The following is a 21140-nucleotide window of genomic DNA, read 5'->3' as shown; positions in this document are numbered from 1 at the left end:
AAACATTAAACATGGCAGAATAAAAAATCCCCAAATAAATATCTCTACAAGAACGTACTTCATTATTATTATTATTATTATTATTATTATTATTAATATTAATATTAATGTTAATATTATTGATATTATTATTATTATTATTATTATTAATAATAATAATAATACTTTGTATTATTATATATAACTTGTACAACTTGTAATATTCAGAAAAAAATTGTACGACAAGATCGAAGCAGATCTGGCATACATATGTTGCTCAGTAAGTGTCCCTACAGAGCCACAGTACAGTAAGTGCAGACATTTCTTACTGAAAATAATGGAGATAAAATCCTTCCAAAATGTTGAATTGTCCAAACAAATAAAGATTATTGGCGGTGTGGTAATACTGTCTAACAATCCTCATCAATATCAACCTGTTGCTGTCAGTCTATCTTATTCTCTGTTTTTTTGTAGGGATCTCCCATAATCAAGGACGTCCTTAAAATAGATTTGATGTGATTATTAATTTACAAATACAAACTATCATTAAGCATTTGTTTGTCTGCCACCATCTGACTGTTTCTGCTTTGACATGCATAGCTGGCCAGAACAGCTCGAAGCCACAAGCCCTGAGCCTACGGGCTGGACTAGAGTACAGTCGTTGTGTTATGGGATTAGGATAGACGCCTTCAGAACAAATATTGAAATGGTCAATATCCTGTTGAATGGAGGTAACTGCAGCTGATACTGCAGGCGCGTGTTGTGCGACGGCAGGCCTAGAATGTGTCAAATAAGGACGTCACTACGTCAGAGACATAGCTCCGTATAACGCTCCAGCACATTCAACATTCAAAGCACGGAGCACAGTTAGAAAATAGAAAATGTTGTGAAATATATTCAAATATATCCATGACAAGCGAATGCCAATATATATATATTAGGAATAATTGTCGAGAAGAAAACACTGTATTGTTCATACATTATTTTTCTATCGCAAAAGTGAAATGACGAAACTGTTGATACAACTCCCGAACCGCTATTTACCTACTTTTCCATCATGGCTGCAAGTGCCAGGAATGAACTATTGTGTTTGGTGTTTTATGCGACTTTGTTTCTCTCCTTTTAGATGAAAAAGAAAGACACTGTATGAAAACGACAGTACTGTAGTAATACAATTTGTCTAGCTTTCACGTACTTGTGAATTTGGAATGTATCGGCGCGGCGGGGGCAAGAGGGACCACAACAACAAGCCAGTGAAGAAGGACGTGAGTGACAGCGATAAATACGCCGAGCTGCTGGTGTTCGGCTATGCCTGCAAGCTGTTTCGAGACGACGAGAGGGCTCACTTCCATGAGCAGGGCAAACACCTTATCCCATGGATGGGAGACAAGAACATCCAGATTGATAGGTCGGTTGAACAAGCCTAAGGGAACCGTTATCCTAACCAACTTTCCTAAATCTGTCTCCCGAAGGGACTTCCACAGCCAGGATATTGTTGTTTTGCAGAAGCCGTAGTAAACAAATCACTGTGACATAAACATAGCTACAATCTTACAATAAAGATGTTGGCGGAATATGTCTAGCTTGCTAATGTGCTTGAGCCTTATGAAACCGAAGATCCTTCTTATAGAGCAACCTGAGAGTAGTTGACGTTTGATCATGTCAAGATGCTGTGTCCTCCACACACAAGCCTTTTCTCAATTGTTAGGTACACGACTCCTGGCGTCCTCTTTCTCTGTCCTTCTGGAAACGCATGGACTGGGAGGAGACGGTTCTCTAGATCTATGTTCCTCCCATTACATATTCTCCTCCCATGCTGTCTGAGGTGTTCCTAACAATTGAGAAAAGCCTAGAGTCGGGTCATGTACTCTCAATGTAAACACTCTCCAAGTGAGACTGACAGTTATTCCAGCCTCATATTTGCGAGTGCAGAGTTCGGGACTGCAGACATTCAACTTGGTCTCTTACGCCCCAGTGCCCTTATCATGGGAGGACTAGAGTCATGGCATGTGAAACAATTTGCTCTGGTCACTTCAACATAAGAGGATCAGATTCAATGGCTTGATTAATGCATTGGCATCTAAACACTTCCAAACTGTCTAAACTGTATGCAAATGTCTCCCATGAATCTGACTCTATTGAGATTTCTACCAGAGCAAATTTAACCCAAACTACTGTGCACCACATCTGTGTGAATTAAGGTGGTTCACACTAATTATTGTCAAACTGCAGGCAAAGTGGTTGTGCTGTTGATGAATGACTCTGCCAAGTATCTGTCCAAGCTCCACAGTTTTCCTCTCGCTTCTGTTTTTACTTTCCTAATGAAACTCTCTTGCAGGCTGTGGAGCATATTGTCATGTTGCTACCTCTCCAATGCCTTGTAAAAATGTTGCCTTGTAGGACTGCTCTCTTTGGAAATATGCCTACTTTGGTATGGAATTAACCATGAAGGGGGTTGGCAACATTATTGTTGGCCTTTCATGGTGAATTCACTCTGCTGAACCACCTTAATCTGCACGGGCCTGTGTCCTGTTTCCACTGTGTATGTGTGTGTCTCTCTATGACGTAACCAGCCCTTATTTCCTCAGCTAGTCAGGCTAAGGGGTCCTGCCTGGCCCCCTGAAAGCCAACCCAAGCGCCCACTCCTCTCTTTTGACGAAGAAACGGGGAACTGAGGAGAGAACGCAGGAAAATATCGTCCGTTTGGGTTCTGACGGATAGGTATTTATGTGCTCGGGTTTGTGTGGATGTTCCTTTGTTACAGATATAGAAGGAATGATGAGGAATGATGTTATAGGGGGGAAAATGAACCCTGTAAAGGTAAGAGGCGAGTTGTGTTGTTGTGTTTTGTGTTTTCATACAGGGCTGTTGCTCCTTAGGGACTGTTGAGAGAGGAAAAATACCATATGGTCAGATAGCTAGCCAGATAACTGCCATAGATAGGGACTATGTCAGGAGTTCTTCAAGTAAAGGCAGCCTGTATTGCGACGTGATTGCTCAGATCCAGTTCCCATACACTCCCTCGTGACAGACGTGTAACTGAGGTAGCACATTTATTGTTGTTGTTGTTGTAAAAACTTTCGGTTTTAAGGCCCCTCCCCCCGTGTGGTAAGTAGGTCCGTGTGTTGTGTATTGAACGGTCCGTCCGCTTCCCTGTTCTCTCTAACCCCTGACCTCACCCTACAGGTACGATGGGCGTGGCCACTTGCACGACCTCTCGGAGTATGACGCGGGCTCCTGGAACAGGGACTACCAGCTGTCGGAGGAGGAGGCCAGGATCGAGGCCCTGTGTGACGAGGAGAGGTACCTGGCCATGCACACAGACCTGCTGGAGGAGGAGGCCAGACAAGGTAGGCCCGGATAGGCGGATGCAGAGAAATCCAATCCAGGAATGTCGATTTTAATGGGAATTCACCTTCGAGGAATTCTATTTCCATGGGCAGTCGCTCTTTGTTTGGATACGGCCCTCTATAGGGCCTATATGGTCTACAGAGGCTCACTCTATCAATAAACAATCCACTCCAACTCTGTTGATAAGCAGTTGGATAGTTGGTTGAAGAACTAGAAACCGTAGGTGGACTGTCCAAATAAAGTGTTACCGACCAGTTATTCACAGCTGCGCCTGGTGCCTCATCCGTGGGGGGAGGTCGTCTGAACCGCGCTGCCTTTCCTCATCTGGATGAGCTGTGTGGAGCTGAATGAACCGTGCCCGCGCATCACAATGACCCGTATCAGAGTCCGTGGCGAGTCGGCCACTCACCTCAGCCTCCGCTTCTGCCATCTGTTTTGAGATAACAGGAAGCACTGACTTATGGCGGGAAGAAAAACCCGTTGCCACATGTTGATGTTAAGATACCAGAGTGAGCTGCTTAATAGAACAAGTCCCCTGGCGTCCAAACGGTAACAATGGTGCTTTCAATGTGGCAGATGCCGTTTCAGTGATGTATTCATCACCTCCATCGCTAACAGAATGTGTCGTTGAGGTTCTAGAAGGTTGCTTCGATTGCTTAGAAAATGTGCTGCAGCAGAGTTGTTTAAATGTGTCCTTCCTTATCTCGGCGGGGCAACACAGGTGACAAATCATAATCGTCTCTAAAAGTATCTAATACCTTTTGGTTATAGCCTCAGTTCAATTTCCACACTCTCATCTCCTGATCTGAACCCCATCCGGATGCCAGAGAGACGCACTGCACTGAAGCGCTATCAAAGGCACTGAGTGTATTTCTAAGTGGATGCATTCTCCACAGCTTTATTACGGAGGTCGTTTCAGGGCATGTAAGCCGTCTGACATGTAGGGTACTCTCCAGAGCCCGTGAATAGAATATGCATTCACGACCGGTTGACTGATATGACTAATATACCACCATCTTAACTCATTTCGTGCCGAGAGTGAATAAAGTCGCCCAAATTGTCAACATTCTAGAGTGCCTAGGGTGACCTTTACTCACAAACAAATAGTTCTGCTTAATTTTGTAGCCAATCAAAGTGTTGTTGCTCGCTTAATGCCACATGAAACAATTGGAACTCTAGGTGGTGAGTGTTCCGGAATTCTTTGGCAGTTAGTGTCTTAGGAGACTAATGGTATGTTTGCTAATGAACTGTTTAATTTGACAAACGTATGCCGTTATCACCATCGTTTCAGCTGGGATATTATCATATCTGTAGGCCTAGCCAGCCATACAGGGGCCTATGTGTAAGTAATCCCTGACCAACTTAACTGTCTGACTTTGTGGTCTATCGGCTAGAAACAGCCGAGCGCTAATGATTTGATGAAGTATCATCCGATGAGAATTGAATGTGGCAATAAAATGAAACTGTTAAAAATTAAACCGTTTTGAAGTGGAAAACGGTGTCTTATTGCCCTCACTGACATGGTTTTATGAGTCATCATGTAATTGATGTTAGATACGTTCCGTCGTGCTGGTTTGCCCTTGAGTAGGGGGGTTCGACACCTCACTTCAGCAATTACCCATCTGTCCACTGTGGGGACACTGGGACCATTAGAAATATTGATTATGTTGGATATGATTTTGTCCTTGCTTCCTTTAATAATGCTGCTCTCTGGGATGAATAGCAATAGGACCGTAGGTTGGGTGTCTGTGGGCCGGCTAGACTGGGTTTTCCATCCGGATTAGTTTCTGGCAGTTCCTGGCTCCTCCACTCCTCTAGGACAAGTCCTTGGCTTGGCACCAAGGTAGCCCCTGTCGTGGCAACCGTGTTGAGGAGTCTGGCTGATTTGAAGGACGATATTGAATGAATGCATTGTCTGCATCATTTGCGATGGGTCCTTTCTATAGTGAGTTGACTGCAGGTTGTAAATAGACCAGTATATTTAAGATAACAAGATGATATTGGTGAAATCAATCTACTCCGACTCCTGACCTTTTGGTGTGTGTTTGTGCCCTCCAGAGGAGGAGTACAAGCGTCTGAGCGAGGCTCTGGCTGATGAAGGGACCTACAACGCTGTGGGCTTCCGCTACACTGCCGACTACTACGACCCCTCACAGCCCACTGAGGAGGAGGAGGCCAACAAGGAGATGGGTGAGCACACACACACACACTCTCAAATGCACACCAAATGCACACTCACACACGAAGGAAACACTTGAGTCACGTCAAGAGCGCAAGAGCGTCTTTCCTCTCCCCTTCCCTCAGAGGGGAGAAAGAAAGCAGATGAACTCTCACACACACGTGGCTCACTCGCTGTCAAAAGCTTCAACGGCAAAGCCTGTGATTAATTTTTTAACATGGCAAGTCTCCCCAGAGCCACATAAAACACCATTTCATGCCCTGGAGCTGTAAAACTGAGAGAAAGCTTTTCAAGATTCAGCACCGAATGTGAACCAGTCTTATTGGCTGCATAGACTGTGGCTGCATTGGCCCGTGCTTGGTTTGTATTTTTGAAACTGAACAGCTCTGTTTTTACTCTTACACACACACACACACACACACACTTAATCACACACACACACACACACACACACACACACACACAGATTGGTTTCATAGGAAGGCCTTGGCTAGATAGCCAGTCCACACATGTTGAGGTTAATCAGATTCCAACATCCCACCACCATAACAAGTTGTTGCCTCATTGTACGCTCCTTGCTCATTCATATATTCATGAGCACCTGTCCTCACCGTCAGGGGGTCACGGTTACAGTGCTGGATGGATGGTTAACAGGGCTCTCAAACAATAGAAACTAAAAATAATCCCATGGTAAATAGAATCCATGCGCGCTCAGCGAAATTAATTAAAATGATGAATATATCTAAATACGTCTTATTTACGTGTCTATGACAGCCCTAATTGTTAAGCAGGCAGGCAGGTAGACAGACAGACAGACAGACAGACACAAGCAAGCAGACGCAGGCAGGCAGGCAGGCAGGCAGAGAGACAGACAGACACACACACAGGCACACAGGTAGGCAGACAGATCTCCTCTCAGTTGGCTGGTGCCTTATAACAGGGCTAACAGCAGACTGTAAGTACAGGGTGTGACTCCTGTTGACAGAAGCCCCGGGGACCATGTCCATTTATCAGCATGGTCACTAGAAGCCTGACATCCCTGTCCCCATGTCTCTACCTCACCCAGCCAGGTGGGCCAGCCTGTGTTGTCAACAGGGGGATTAACAGTGTACCTGCAGCTTTAAATAATAGATGGAGAGAAGGCTGGTAGCACTTAGTCACCACGTCACGCACACACATGCACACGCACACACACACATACACATATACACACGCACAAATACACGCAAACACACACACACACATATACACACGCACAAATACACACACACACACACACACACACACTACACACATACAAACAAATCCATCCCTCGGAGATGCCCAGGTAGGCGCCCCTCCCTCAGCAGATGGCAGTGCGGTGTCTGAGTGCAGCTAGACCAGTGTCGTGTCACCTAAACCAACACTGGCATTAAACAGCACTACTAAAGCACTAGAGATGGAGAGAGAGAGAGAGAGGAACAGAGGGGGGGGGTGGGAGAGCGAACGCAAAGAAGAAAGAGGAGTAGAGAGAGAAGGAGAAGCCAGGAGAGGAGTCGATTTGTCAGGGACGGTGTTCTCAGCAGGAGGTGAGCATTGGGTTATTGCGGGACGGGCGGTGAGGGCACACCTCCGGCAACAAGCGTGCGTCTGATTAAATCAGCAGCTACAGTGGAGCCCATTAACCGCTAACAAGGTACAGGAGGGATTGGCGCTGTGATCCAGAGCTGCCATGTTTGATATGAATGTGCCTACCTCTCCCACCCCCCCCCCCCCACACACACACACACACACACACACATCCATCTGCAGACTCCCCGCCGCCAACAACCGCATACAATTTTAATCTCATTTCCAGCTGACCTGTCTCCCTATTACCTCACACAGGGGAGGGAGGGAGGGAGGGGGGGGGGGGGGGGGGGTTACTCTTGTAAACAAATGTGACAGGGACCGCCGCCACTCGGAAAGTTTGAATAACTGGAGCTGAAACTTTTAGTGCTTCTGGCTGTGTGGCCTGATTAGAGAGAGAGGGAGAAGGAGTCCTGAGTGTTTCTGCGTGTGTCAGAGTGACTGGAGGGTAAATCTGTTCTGTCTTGCTCTGTGTTCTTTTCTCTCTCTCTCCCCCTCCCCCCCTCTCTCTCTCCCTCTCCCCCCCTCTCTCTCTCCGTCTCCCTCTCTCTCTCCATGCTCACCTGGCTGCTCCTTGGCTTGCCCCCCCCATCAGAAGAAGCAGAGCCCCAGGAGAGCGAGGAGCCGTTTGTGGCCCCCGAGGGCCTGACCATCCCCCCTGATGTAGAGCTGGTGAGTAACCTCTGTCAGGTCCCCCTGCCCCCTGATGTACAGCTGGGGAGTCACCCTGTCAGGTCCCCCTGCTCCACGCTGCACCAACCACGACCAAGCGAATAAGAGAGTCACAGAGAGAGACAGTCGAACATGAACAAAGTGTCCCGAAAAAACATATCCACACACACACGACTCGTCCTGGCGATGCTGCGAGGCTCCAGACAAGACAGGAGGAGATGAAGAGGAGGAGGAGGTTATCCAGGCCGTCGTCACACGTTTCCTCCGGCCCGTGAGACACGAGGAGACGCGGACCGTGCGTCTGCCTGTGGGGGTCTGAGTCGAGACACTCTCCCCCAGATCAAGGAGACAGGAGGGGCTGCTGCTGCTGCTGCTTTCTTGTGCCCCCATTGACCACTTCACGTCTTTCATGTCTGCTTCTTATGCAAGACAGGGAGGCTTTCATCTCAGCATGGGCTTGATTAACACACCACATTACAGACTATGGAACTGGTCCACGAACACACACACACACACTTTAAAATGACTTTAAAGACTTTGTGACATCAAGTCTTCCTGTCACTCTTCTCTCATTGATGTCTAAAGTGAAACTTTGGGTTGGGAGGCAGAGGGAGAGGGAGAGAGAGGGAGAGAGGGAGAGAGAGAGGGAGAGAGAGAGGGAGAGAGAGAGGGAGAGAGAGAGAGAGAGAGAGAGGGAGAGAGAAAGAGACCCTGCCAGTTATCATGACTCCAGAAGAGATGGCGCGTCCTCGTTTATCTTTATAATTGCGAGGTTATTCGCTGTCAGGGAGGATCCCGCTCTCTCTCTCTCACCCCCAGCCCTCGGAGGAGGAGGAGGAGGCGGTGGTGATGCAATAACATTACTGTTGTTACGGTTACTGGACGCTGTGGACTTCAGGCCCTGGCACCGCGCCATGAAAGGCTTTCATTTATTCTTCATGATTTTCATCTGTGTGTTGTTTTCCAGATTGTGTATTTTCTCTCTCTCTCCTAACAAGAATGATTCATCATTGAGAGTAGGCAGTTAGCGCGATATTGAATAATGTATAACATCTTTTTCCACCCTGAATGTATTTTTGTAAATTAGTGTCAGAGCGATGAAGTCATTAAACTTTGTGTTCGGGCGCTTAGGAAATAAAAGCCAGAGGACTTTGATGATACCTCAGCCCAGAGTAAGCTTTTACTCTTAAGCTGCAAAACTATAAAAATGTCATGTTCCACAGGAGTATATTTAGTAAAGGCCTCTCCAAGATCTTGCTTTACTAACGACTCTTAACGACTCTGACTCTGCCTTCGTCATGTTACTCTGTCTCCTCCCCAGCCGGCGACCATCAAGACCCACGCCATCATCGAGCGCACGGCCAACTTCGTCAGCCAGCAGGGGGCGCAGTTTGAGATTGTGCTGAAGGCCAAGCAGTCTGGGAACTCCCAGTTTGACTTCCTGAGGTTCGACCACTACCTCAACCCCTACTACAGACACATCCTGAAGGCCATGAAGGAGGGGCGCTACTCCACCGCCTCAGATAAGAAGGACCAATCACAGGGTGAGGGGCAGAGAGCAGCCTACAAACACACTTACTGTACATGACATATGAAGACAAACTCATGTACATGTACGTTACATATGAAGACAAACTCATGTACATGTACATGACACATGAAGCCAAACACACGTACATGTATGTTACATGCTCAGAGTGGTGTTAAGTACCCTGGTGCCACTGTTCCACGGGCGTAGGAGCATTCGTCTTTTTGAAAATTGAAGCGTGAGGTGCAAATATCGCCTTAGCATATTTTGTGAAGATGACACGCTCCTCGCTGCGAGCCAGACGCAGGGGTGTGTGAGCACCGTGTCGTCACTTTTGGCAAATTGGACTCAAGTGTCAGATTACGCTTGTGTCTCTGATTGAGCCTGTTTGAGAATCACCCTGTTACTTACCAGACTACATTATCCATGAATATTTCATGTCTTTCTATACCGTAGATTCCCAGTCGGATTCTGATGACGATGGTGATGGAAACTACCTTCATCCCAGCCTGTTTGCCCCGAAGAAGAGCTCCCGATTGGAGGAGCTGATGAAGGTATAGACTGCTGTGTCATGTACTGTACACACACACACGCAACACTCTCTCACTCTCTCCCACACACACAAAAACACACCGCTGACCTCTGGTTTTGTCTCCCTTGTGGGTATTATCTTCCCTGAGTCTGTTCATCCAGATGATGCAGATGTGGTTCATTAGAGGGCCAAATTGTAGTGATTATCTCCCATACATTCCTTGTTAACACCACCCAACAATTTGTCTATTAAGAGCTCAATGGGGTTTAACCATTTTCTAATTGCGCCAGTGATTCTGTTTTGGAATGTTCAAAAACCCATACACTTTTGAATTAACAGCACATTAATATTAAGTTGTAATATTCACAAGCATAATTGGGCCTGGTTTCAAAGGGTCTGACTTCAAAGTGCTTTTAGATATTTTTTCTCTCTCTCCTATTAGTTGTGGTTAACCACGAGCTTCCATCAGGTCTCTCTAGCATATCTCGTTTTGATTTAATATTCTGTAAGTTTAATCGGTGTCAAATTGTTGTCATTCTGAGTGAGGTACGCGGATATTGTGGAAAAGATAAAAGGCTCTTAAATAAACCAACATTTATCAGATGTCCTCTCCAAATTAAAAAGGCCTCGGTCCTTTAAAAATTAATTGCTTTTTTTCTGTTTTTTGTTTTTTTTAAGATCAAAAAGAGTTACAACTTTCCTGAGAACTTTGAAGTCAGTCCTTCACAAACGCTTTTGATAAGTCTGGTGTCAAGGTGGTCCATCAAGTTTGGACCACAGATTGATTTTTAAATCTCTATGTATTGTCTTAACATAAGACAGAGGACCCCAGTTTATATTTTGATAAACCACTCCCACAACAAGATCAAACTGAAACAAACTGCTCTTAATATATCGCTCATGGAAAAATGTCAAAGCAGCCTTTTGGGCAGCTGACTCTCAACTCCTCTCAGAGTTGAACTCACCAACTGCCAAAGAACTCCGGAACCCTCACCACCTAGAGTGCCAAGTGTTCTATGTGGTGTTTACCTAGCAACAATGCTTTTATCGGCTACAAAATGAAGCCACCCGTGGCGCTCTAGAATGATGACCATTTGGGAGACTTTATTCACCCTCGGCACTGAAGGAGTTAACATTGAGTCGGTCACCCCAATGTTCTTTAACTTTCTTGTGTCTCATCTTGTGCTGTAGCCTCTGCGGGTCATGGACCCGGACCATCCCCTGGCGGCGCTGGTCCGGAAGACCCGGCTGGAACGGAACGGAGCCGCTGCAGCCGCCGCAGCCGCGGCCATGGCAACCAAGCCAGAGGAAGTGGCCGCGGAGCCGGCCCTGACCGCCATGCCGGCAGAGTACGCCACTGACCGTGAGTACAGTGACTCATCTCAGAGAAAACAGTGGCATTGTGAAATCCAGTATGAGAAGGGCAGTGGAGTCACCTCCGGAGGGACCTTTTCATCTCCATTTAGTTCTGGCCCACTTAATTTCTTTCCCCATTTTTCTTTTTTTTCTTTCTTTTTTTCCATTTTGACTCTCAATGCAAATTCGGTTTCTGGTACAGAGGGAGAGAGGCAGTGGATTGTCTGGTAGTGAAAGCTGAACACTCTAACTGTCTGCTGCAGGTAAAAAGGAGAGATATTGTAGGAGGGAGGCTACATCTCACTGGAAGAGCTCATTAATACAGAGCAATGGGAACTGTAGGACAGGACACTCCTGTAAGCCCAAATTACTTTGCAAGAATGTTATAGAATCTACAGGATACAAAAAGTATTTGAGTGCTTGGCTCAGTCCCAGAGTGTTTCTAGCTGCTTGTCATCCTTTAGCCTGCGCTGGGTTTATTGTTGCTGCGTTGGATGGCCTGACAAACAGCATTCTCCTCGGTGTCTTTGACGACGACGGTGGTGTTTGTACTGAGCTGAATGCCGGTGGAGAGAGAACCTAAGCTGTCTGACTGCCGACACAACAGATGTGCTCACTGTTGGCACAGTCACTTGCACACGCACACACACACACACACACGCAATCAATAGAACCATTTCTCTAGCCTTGTTCAGTGACATGTAATGGCTGGTTTTCTTGGTCGTAAGTGTTTTTCAGCTTGTCGCCTTTCTCATGCTTAACAACACACAGGAGTAGCATGACGAACTCACATCGGGGCGCCTAGTGGCTTAGCATACTCATGCAAATACCTCATAATCTCAACGTCCCTGGTCGATTCCGACCCTGGGCATATCTTGCATGTCATCCCTCCTCTCTCTCTCCCATCCTTCCTGTCAATCTCTACTGTCTCTATCCCAGTAAAGCAGAAATTCCCCCAAAAACATATTTAAAAAAAACTCTTTCTCTTTCTGTTCCTGTGTTTTGCATGATGAATGTTCAAATCTGTTTGGCATTAGAGGTACCAGGCCCACGGAGGTCCTTGAAAGATTTTCCTTGCAATTTGGCTGGTATTTTTAAAGGGTTGGTCCCTGTCTCCTCTCTCCCAGTCTCTGACTGAAACTGAGGAATGGTTCCTGTGCTTCAGAGAGACAGCCTTGCTTCAGAGAGACAGCCTGAACTGAGGGGACTGATTTGTCTTAATAAGCCCGGCCTGGAAGAGCTCCACTAGCTTTTCCTGAGGTACTGTTGGAGATGAGAGAGGTGTTTCTCTCTCTCTCTCTCTCCCCCCCCTCTCTCCCACACACCCAGATTACAGACATTGAGTTTTAATGTGCCGGCTTCCAACGACAAGATAATCATTTGGAGGAGATTTTGCTCCCTGAGATCGGACTTTGATTTAGATCTGTACGGAGCTACAGTAGTTTGTCTTTGAGAAGCCCCTGTAAAACCCTGAGAGAGGAAGGATCAAAGACTCCAGAGAGAGAGAGACCCGACCGCTCAATGTGATCTTGGGAGTATCTGTCAATGAGACTGGTATTGAATGGGAATTAGGCAGATGAAGGAGGAGGAGGAGGTTAAGAGTGTAATAGTTTATTTCTTTCTCAGTAGCATCCCACAGTCATTTAGTCCATCATTTGGTTGAGTTCTTTATCAGGATCATTAGTTAGATGCTTTTCCCTCCGGTGCCTGCCTGTGTGATCTTACAGAGCTCAACGTCATTCCTCACCGTTTCATTGATCTATGTTTTTCTCCACCCGCCTCAGGCGTGTCTTAACGATTTGCATCGTCCATTGATTGAAGACATCGCTCTTCTCTACATACCGTGGCGAGGTGGAGTTGTCTAAAGGGCACTCGTCTAAAGGGATCTCTCTATCCTCTGACACGTGTGTGGTCTCTCGTCACCTCAGAATCCAGAATAGACCCCCCCCCCCCCCCCCCCCCGCCGCCGCCGCCGCCAATCACCCATCCACAGCTCAACCTTCCTCAGCTCTGAACACCCTCACACGCTGTACAAGACAGACACGAAACGTCCATCTGTGTGATGACTCACATTCACAGCTCAGCCACCCACTTAGCCAACCCCCTCGCTCTGAGGAAACCCAGGTGAAGAGCAGGGAAGCGGGTCCATCCATTTAACTGTTTCACCTCACTGTAAGGTCGCTCATTGGCCACAGCTGATCCGTGTACTTAAATCTCTATTAATGCAATTTCTGTATGCCAGCAGAGACAGTTACAGGGGGGAGGGGGAGGGGGAGGCGGGGGGGAGGACACTGCCAGTGTCCACAGTACCAGTGAATGTGTCCCTGTACAACAAGAGGTTCCCTGGCTACAGATTCATCCTTATGCCTTTGTGAAGTGTGCTGTTTCTTACCCGGCAGATGGCCTGGCACATTCAAGGCGACCCTCTGTAAGTTGAAGTGCAAGTTAAAGGGTAGATACTGGGATGGAGGAGGGAGGGACGGAGGTAAAGTTATCATCATCAATCACGCTGTGTGTTTACTGGATTACAACCTCAGGTTAAGTGTTGTAACCGCCCTCCCCGAACTAAGTGCTCTGATGGGTATTGATTGCCGACTGTGGCTGTTGGTTGAACCTGACTATCCAGAGGAGGTGCGTGTGTGTGTGTGCGTGTGTGCGCGTGCGTGTGTGTGTGTGTGTGCGTGCGTGTGTGTGTGTGTGGTCATCTGAAGTGACAGGAGAGGAGCAGCGGTCTGAGGTCTAGTGAAGTTCAGAAGTTTCAGAAAAGAACATCGGAGATAAATGGTGTTGGAGATGTGTTCTGAGCTGGCGCTTCCTTCTGCTTGCAACCACTTTCTCCTGCCCTCTGGTCACACTCAGACACAGCAGCATTCAAAGACCAGTCAGCTAGAACAGCATGCACCAAGACATGGGCCCCTCTCTCCGTCTCTCTCTCTCGCTCTCTCTCCCTCCACCCCACCCCCCCCCTCTTCATCCCACTCACCACCCACCCCTGCCCCCCTCTCTTCATCCCTCTCTCTCCCCCTCCCTCTCCATTCCTCTCTCCCCCTTCATCTCATCTTCATAAATGATGGCTCCCGCTGCCGGTTTCCACTTGTTTCCAGTGAATACTGGATGTCGTTATTACAGCCGACCAGAGTAGTGACTAATGGGTTAATATGCACACCGGTTTCGCCTCTAACGAGACTAGCCTCTCTCTCTCCATCCCCCTCCCTCCCTCCGTCTCTCTCTCCATCCCCCTCCCTCCCTCTGTCTCTCCATCCTGCATGCTTCACCAGTGAAGGAAATCACTGCCAGAAGATGCTGGAGAATTAATCATGCACAAGGATATACAGCATCAGCAGACACACATGTACACACACACAGACACACACGTGTACACACACACACAGGTATACACACACATGCATCCGGACCCCCTCTTCCTCTCCCTCCCTCCATCAAGTGGTTATTGGTGTGAAGACTTGACAAACACACGTGAAAACACTGCTTGGTAATGATCACCTGATTGCTAATGGCTCTGAGCTTTTGAAGGACAAGTCAGCAACCTCACATGGATGGTGGCATGCTTTTCTGATACACACACACACAAAAACAGACACACACACACACCAATTTGTCCCCCGTCTCTTTTTAACACAAAAACACACACAAAAACACACACCAATTTGTCCCCCGTCTCTGATACTGTTGCCACTGGCTGTGTAGCGTCAGTGTGTGTTTGTACAGCATGATAGTTTATGCAGGAGCACATTTGCAAGCTTAAGGTTGCTAGAGCCAACCTGGCTGGCACCTGACTGGAAATTGCAAATTGCCACCGCTTATAAAGCTTGGTTTGACACTCAAACCCTCTCTCTCTCTCTCTCACACAGACACTTTCTCACACACACACACACACACACACACACACACACACTTTCACATCCTCATTCACAGGTACAGTACAGTGGGAGCCAGGCTGTCACAGGAACATTGAACTCTCACTTTGACAAACAGTACATCAACTTTATAAAGCCTTTTTGTGTTGCCCCCCCCCCTCCCCTCCCCAGCCCCCCTCCCCAGCCCCCCTCCCCTGTTGTGATGTAATGTCAAATGGAATTTGAAAACTACAAGTGAAAAATGTGTTTGTTTATTCGTATCCTCACTGAACGACCCCAGTGTGCCAGACGATTTCTTATTCCAGCAGTAATTGACTTTTCCGTGACCTGCTGATGCGCTTGATTGAGTCAGAAATGGGGGGTGTGATTGCAATGGGAGGGTTTCCTAAATGAATCGTCGCAAATTCTTTTTGATATCTGTCTTGAACACATTACAAATTCCTACATGAATACAACACGTTGTTCCAAATTAATCTGGTTGGGGCAGAACTAAAGACTTGGGGAAGTGATCCTTCTTTCTGCCCCTCTTTTTACTATTCTCTGCAGTCGTTAAATAAATAAAAAGTACCACAATGTCAATTTAATTAAGTGGACAGTGATCCAGACATAGATTATTTTAATTTTTAATTTTTCGATCGGATGGTTTTTCTTCTCTCTGCCTTCTCTGCTGAGGCCAAGATCCCATTATCGATGAGGTCAGACCGCGCGTGCACACACACACACACACACACACACACACACACACACACACAGAGAGTAAGCAGTGTCGCAAAGCGAACCTCCACGTCTGCCAGTTGACAGGGAAGGAACGCAAACGCACGCAATTGAAGCATTCACACGAATTCATCTGTGAGCCTTCACTTCATTTGTGACTGACAGTGTTGTGAAATGTATCTTAACGATTTGCTTTTTCTCATCTGTCTGCAGCTAACGTCGCTGCAATGTACTATGGGTATTGCATGCTTCCTGACGGGTCCTACTGCTTAGCCCCGCCCCCCCCGGGGATCGATGCCAACGCATACTACAGCTCGCTGCCCACCAACATGATGGCTCCGCCTTCTTCGTCTGGAGCCCCGCCTCCCCCTGGAACCACGCCCCCCCCACCTCCTGAACCAATCATCACCATATCGGCACCGACAACGGTCCCAGCCAAAGCCCCTCCCCCTCAGGTCCCAGTGTCCGTCCCTGTTGTCGTACCTGAAGCCAGGTGGGCGGGCGCTTGTTGAGACCTCTGTCACATGACACCGTTTTTCACGACATGAAGTGATGATGCAGTGCTAAATATCTCTCTTATTATTCTCTCTCCCCCTCCCTCTCTCTCCCCCCCTCCCTCTCTCTCTCTCTCTCCCTCTCTCTGTCTCTCTTTCCCTCTCTCTATCTCTCTTTCCCTCTCTCTGTCTCTCTGTCTTTCTCCATCTCTCTTTCTCTCTCTCCCTCCCTCCCTCCCTCTCTCTTTCTCTCCCATCTTTCTCTCTCTGTGTTTCCTCAGCTCCAGATCCCAGCCTCCAGCGTCTGTGCCAGCGGCAGCCGCCATGCCCCCGCCCCCCGACATCCAACCGGTCATCATCCCCCCTCCCCCCGACATCCAGCCAGTCATAGACAAGCTGGCCGAGTATGTGGCCAGGAACGGAGTCAAGTTTGAGACCAGCGTCCGTGCCAAGAATGACCCGCGGTGAGCAGCACAGCCAGAGAGGAGATAAGCCGGGGTTTACGCTGCTTGTCTCTCCTCTCAGGCAGCCTTGTATTATCTGTTTAATATTGTTGAAACTGTTCATCTTACGTGTGTGTGTGTGTGTGTGTGTCTGTGTGTGTCTATCTCCTCCCCAGATTTGACTTCCTGCAGTCTTGGAACCAATACAACAGCTATTATGAGTTCAAGAAGCATTATTTCATGCAGAAGGAGGGAATAAGCCTGCCTGAGGTATTGTGTGTGTGTGTGTGTGTGTGTGTGTGTGTGTGTGTGTGTGTGTGTGTGTGTGTGTGTGTGTGTCTGTGTCCCCCTCTGCCTCTCTTCATCTCTTCCCTGTCTCCCAGCGGAAGTGTGATTTGTGTTTGATAGCGTTTGTGTTTGCTTAGATGATATGCCCCCTGGGATGGGATCATTCTTTGGTCAGTTGCTTTTCATTTTGCAGCATGTTCTTAAGGTAGCTTCTTCTAAACCCTCTATGGCGAGGCTGATATGCTTTCATGGCTGGAGATCAGACATTGTCCGAAGATGAGGGCTGTGTGTGTGTGTGTGTGTGTGTGTGTCCATCTCCTGCTGTCCACAGATCACAAGGCTGCCCTTGACTAAATGTTACACACTTCAGGGGGTCAGAGAAGAAGACTCAGTTTTAGGTCGTTTAAAAAAAAAAAAAAAAAGAAAGGTGATTTCTCCTCAACAGAACCATGGCTGTTTCAAGGATCTGTTTTGTTCATGCGGTTGTTCACATTTGGTGTCATTTCTCAAGGCTGCTCTTTCATCTCCGTCCCATCACACACACACACACACACCCTGCCTTTTTAGCTGGTTGATGCAGCCCCCAGGGAGCAGCAGCGCTAGCTAGCTACCCTCCTTGGCTCACTGGCTCTCTCTGACCACCATCTGATTTAAATGACACAACCTTGGTTTCTTAGTGGAACGGTCCTACTGCGCCTCAAATAACCCAGGGCCAAGTTAAAGCATTTAGCCACGCAGCCGTGCTCGTTCTTCACATGGAGCCCCGGGTCTTGTTTTGTTATGCCCACATACAGTACCCACATACAGTACCCACATACAGTACCCACATACAATACCAGTCAAAAGTTTGGACACACCTCGCCAAGAGTGTGCAAAGCTGTCATCAAAGCAAAAGGTGGCTACTTTGAAGAATCTAAAATATAAAACATATTCTGGTTTGTTTAACACTTTTTTTGTTTACGACATAATACATGTGTACCTTCATAGTTTTGATGTCTTCAATATTGATCTACAATGTAGAAAATAATTTTAAAAAGAAAGAAAGAACCATTGAATGAGAAGGTGTTTCCAAACGTTTGACTGGTACTGTACAGCATGACATAGTCAGGGGATGTCCTGGTTCCTCTGCATTATTCAAGACCGAGGGCTCCACTTTGCTAACCAGCGCTGCGCACCACTGAAACCAGATGCAGAGACCGCGTCGGTCATTTGGTGTCACCGCAGAGTGACGACCAACACACACAAGGGGGCCAATCCAGGCAGGGCAGTCAACGGGAGTGTCGGCGGTTTGGGGAGATTCACAGACCGACGCGAAGACGTTCCACGTTAAATAATTACCTATAGGCAAAAATAGACATTTATTTGATCATGCAGCTGTTGTCGCCTGTGTGGGATAATCTCTCATACAACCGGTACGTCCTCTACAGATATCTGGAAGTAGGCCTGGTGTGTGTTCTCGCATGACTAATTTCTGTAAGCTTAAAACATCAACTGACCGATGTTTGCTCACTACACTGATCACCTACGCTGTCGATGCCAGTCGCTCATTACATCCTGGAACCGTGCCGGGTCTTTTGATGCGGTTTAAAATCAAATGGGAGAATATCTTAAACATTGTATTCTGCAGATTGTCGGAAAATATCCATACCGACTTCACAGTAAATACACACAACAAATTCCATTTATTCAATCCGTGGTAGTATTGGACAGGGGGATAATATAAAGTTGCGCACACTAGGCCTGTGTAGGTCCATGGACAGTGTGGGCGATCATTGGAACCGAGCCCAAGGCCGTCTTAACAGGATCCAACAATGTGCTGCACGAGGATCCTGCGACGTATTTCTTTTTACGTTGAATATGATCCACTATTGCCTAAGTAGGACTACAATAGGCTACTGGAATAAGAATCGTACACTTCTGATGGTTTACAGAGAGGAAAGAAGAAACAGATGGTCTAAATCAATGCATACGGTTATGACTGGGGGGGGCGCAAGAGATGAATGATAATTGCCTATTTATTTAACTACCGATTTATTTTATTTTATTATTTTTTTAACTGATGAAAATTTTACAAAACATGAGAAAAGTCGTAATAAGTTCATTAGTGTTGCAGCATTTGGAGCCGTGCAGCAGGTTGGATGTGGCCACAGTAGGCTTGTTGAGAGCTTAGCTTGTGACGTCATACACACTTACATTCTTTGCCTACACCTGATGGTGTGGTCAATTTAATTGTCCAAAAAATGATTATCCATTCCAGTGTTCTCAGTTGAACCCCGATTGGCCAGGATAATAGACATGTTCATATCATCTTCAATGATTCCCCTCCCACTCACTGCCGAGACCTGCCGTCCACCCTCTCCTCCCTCCCTCCCTCCCTCCCTCCCTCCGCCTCTACACTAACTTTGCCTAATGGAATGACACACTTAGGAGTCATTCCATGGTCCTGTTTCTATTGGCCATCTCCACAGGTGCTGACCTTTATCTCCTACCACCGTTCTCCCTTAGCCTCTACCTAACACAGCAACTGTGCGTGCGTGCGTGTGTGCGTGTGTGTGTGCATGCATGCATGTAATACCACTAATAACACAGTCATCTTTGAAATGACATTCCCTCTTCCCAACCCGATTACTTCTGGTACCTAATTGTTTCCCTGTGTAATCACTAAGCTATTAAGTGGTTTCTCGTGGCATTTGAGAGCCATTATGAAGAGAACAGTGTTCATTTGTGTTTGGTCATTAGTGAGGAAAAAGCTATTCATTCAGCTATTGGTCATCCTTAACGGGCGCAGGTGGGTGGAAGACAAGTGTTATATTATAAAAACAAAGCATATAGCTTTAGAAGTTGATTCACTCCTAAATGGTCTCTGTATTCCCAACGCGTACGAGCGTGTCGTTTGTAACACGCAGACTGATGATGACAGCGGTTGATGATGACGCCGTTCTGTCTTTTCTAAAGTTTGTTTTTGAAGCGTCTTTGCTTCAGAATGATTGTTCTCCGTCACCTGGTTTAATGAATTTAGCAACCCGGGCCCGCTCTCTGCCAGAGATTGATTTAACCTATTTACCTATTTAATTGAAAACGTGAGAGCAATCCAAACACAACACAAGCCTAGATTAGTGAAAGACACAGAGAGTGCTTGATTGGAAGTTAATCACATAAGCTTGTTTAGAGTGGGAGGAGTATATAGGCCTTATTACGTGTGTACAGTGTGTGTGTGTGTGTGTGTGTGTGTGTGTGTGTGTTCTCTATGTGAGTTTGCCTTGCACTAATAAAGTGTTTGAAGGTATTTGGACTTGGTTCTGTCTGTTTGCTCTGTCCTGGGACTGGAGGCTGGGCCAGGTGAGTTGATCCTCCTTTCATCAGGACGTGATGAAAGAGAGGAGAGAGGGATGGGGGGGATGATTTGAAGTTTAATCCGTCTTCCAGCGGCGGCAGTAATCTCATTGCCTCGCCCTAAAGCTGCCAAAGCTCCCGTAGGGCTTTCTGCTCTCGGGAATCCCTCTTCCTCCCCTCCCTCCCGCCGGAGAGAGCACCTTCTCCTTATCAGTGGCATTTCAGACGACTGACTTTCATCGCCTCCCTCCATCCGTCTCCTCCCCTCCTTCCCCTCCCTCCTGTCTCAGCACAGCTCTCTGTATAGCTGTGAGCCTCAGGTGTCTCTCCCTGCGGCTGCTGCCAAAGTTCAGACGTGAGGAAAGATTTTCACAGCGTCGTCAAGACCTTTAACTTTCTCTAACTCTTTCTCTTGTGCTTATCTTGTCTGCCTGCCATGCTGATAGGAGGCAAGCACGGTGTGAAAGAAGGGAAGGAGGAGGAGGAGGAGGAAGAGGAAGAGTGGAGAGGAAAGTGGATGGTAACAAAGAAAAAAGAGAGGAAAAAGAAATGGCAGAGAGAGAAGGAGAAATGGGAGTCTCAACTACAGGGTGATACCAGGACTGTTAGCTGCGTCTGTTTGGATTTGAGGGCTGTGGCTGTGATTTCTCATTTCGGGGAGCTGTGCGTACGTGCGTGCGTTCGTTCGCTGCCCTGGCTGGTTTTCGGACCTGTCCCATTCCTCTACCCTCTAATCTGGATAATTAGCTAATTCATTGAGATCCTTAACGAGGTATCCAGCTCCA

The 21140-nt window shown here is 47.1% G+C and overlaps 1 protein-coding gene across 3 annotated transcripts in view; it reads left to right on the top strand.

The window, feature by feature from the left end:
• The first annotated feature begins 1043 nt into the window (after positions 1–1043).
• sfswap (splicing factor SWAP) overlaps positions 1044–21140 on the top strand; it is a 61235-nt gene continuing 41138 nt past the window's right edge. For 2 of the 3 annotated variants that reach the window (XM_083670360.1, XM_083670359.1), the window contains exons 1-10: positions 1044–1387; positions 3166–3329; positions 5389–5520; positions 7713–7789; positions 9111–9333; positions 9774–9871; positions 11041–11212; positions 16011–16290; positions 16573–16755; positions 16911–17004. In XM_083670360.1, the coding sequence (XP_083526486.1) occupies positions 1188–1387; positions 3166–3329; positions 5389–5520; positions 7713–7789; positions 9111–9333; positions 9774–9871; positions 11041–11212; positions 16011–16290; positions 16573–16755; positions 16911–17004 (1623 nt within the window). In that variant the 5' untranslated portion in view covers positions 1044–1187. Of the gene's footprint in view, positions 2701–3165; positions 3330–5388; positions 5521–7712; positions 7790–9110; positions 9334–9773; positions 9872–11040; positions 11213–16010; positions 16291–16572; positions 16756–16910; positions 17005–21140 lie in introns of all 3 variants that reach the window. The other variant, XM_083670361.1, reaches the window with a different exon arrangement.

This window comes from Argentina silus (genome assembly GCF_951799395.1).
Source record: "Argentina silus genome assembly, chromosome: 5".
Taxonomy (NCBI): Eukaryota; Metazoa; Chordata; class Actinopteri; order Argentiniformes; family Argentinidae; genus Argentina; species Argentina silus.
This window is presented reverse-complemented; position numbering and strand designations above follow the sequence as displayed.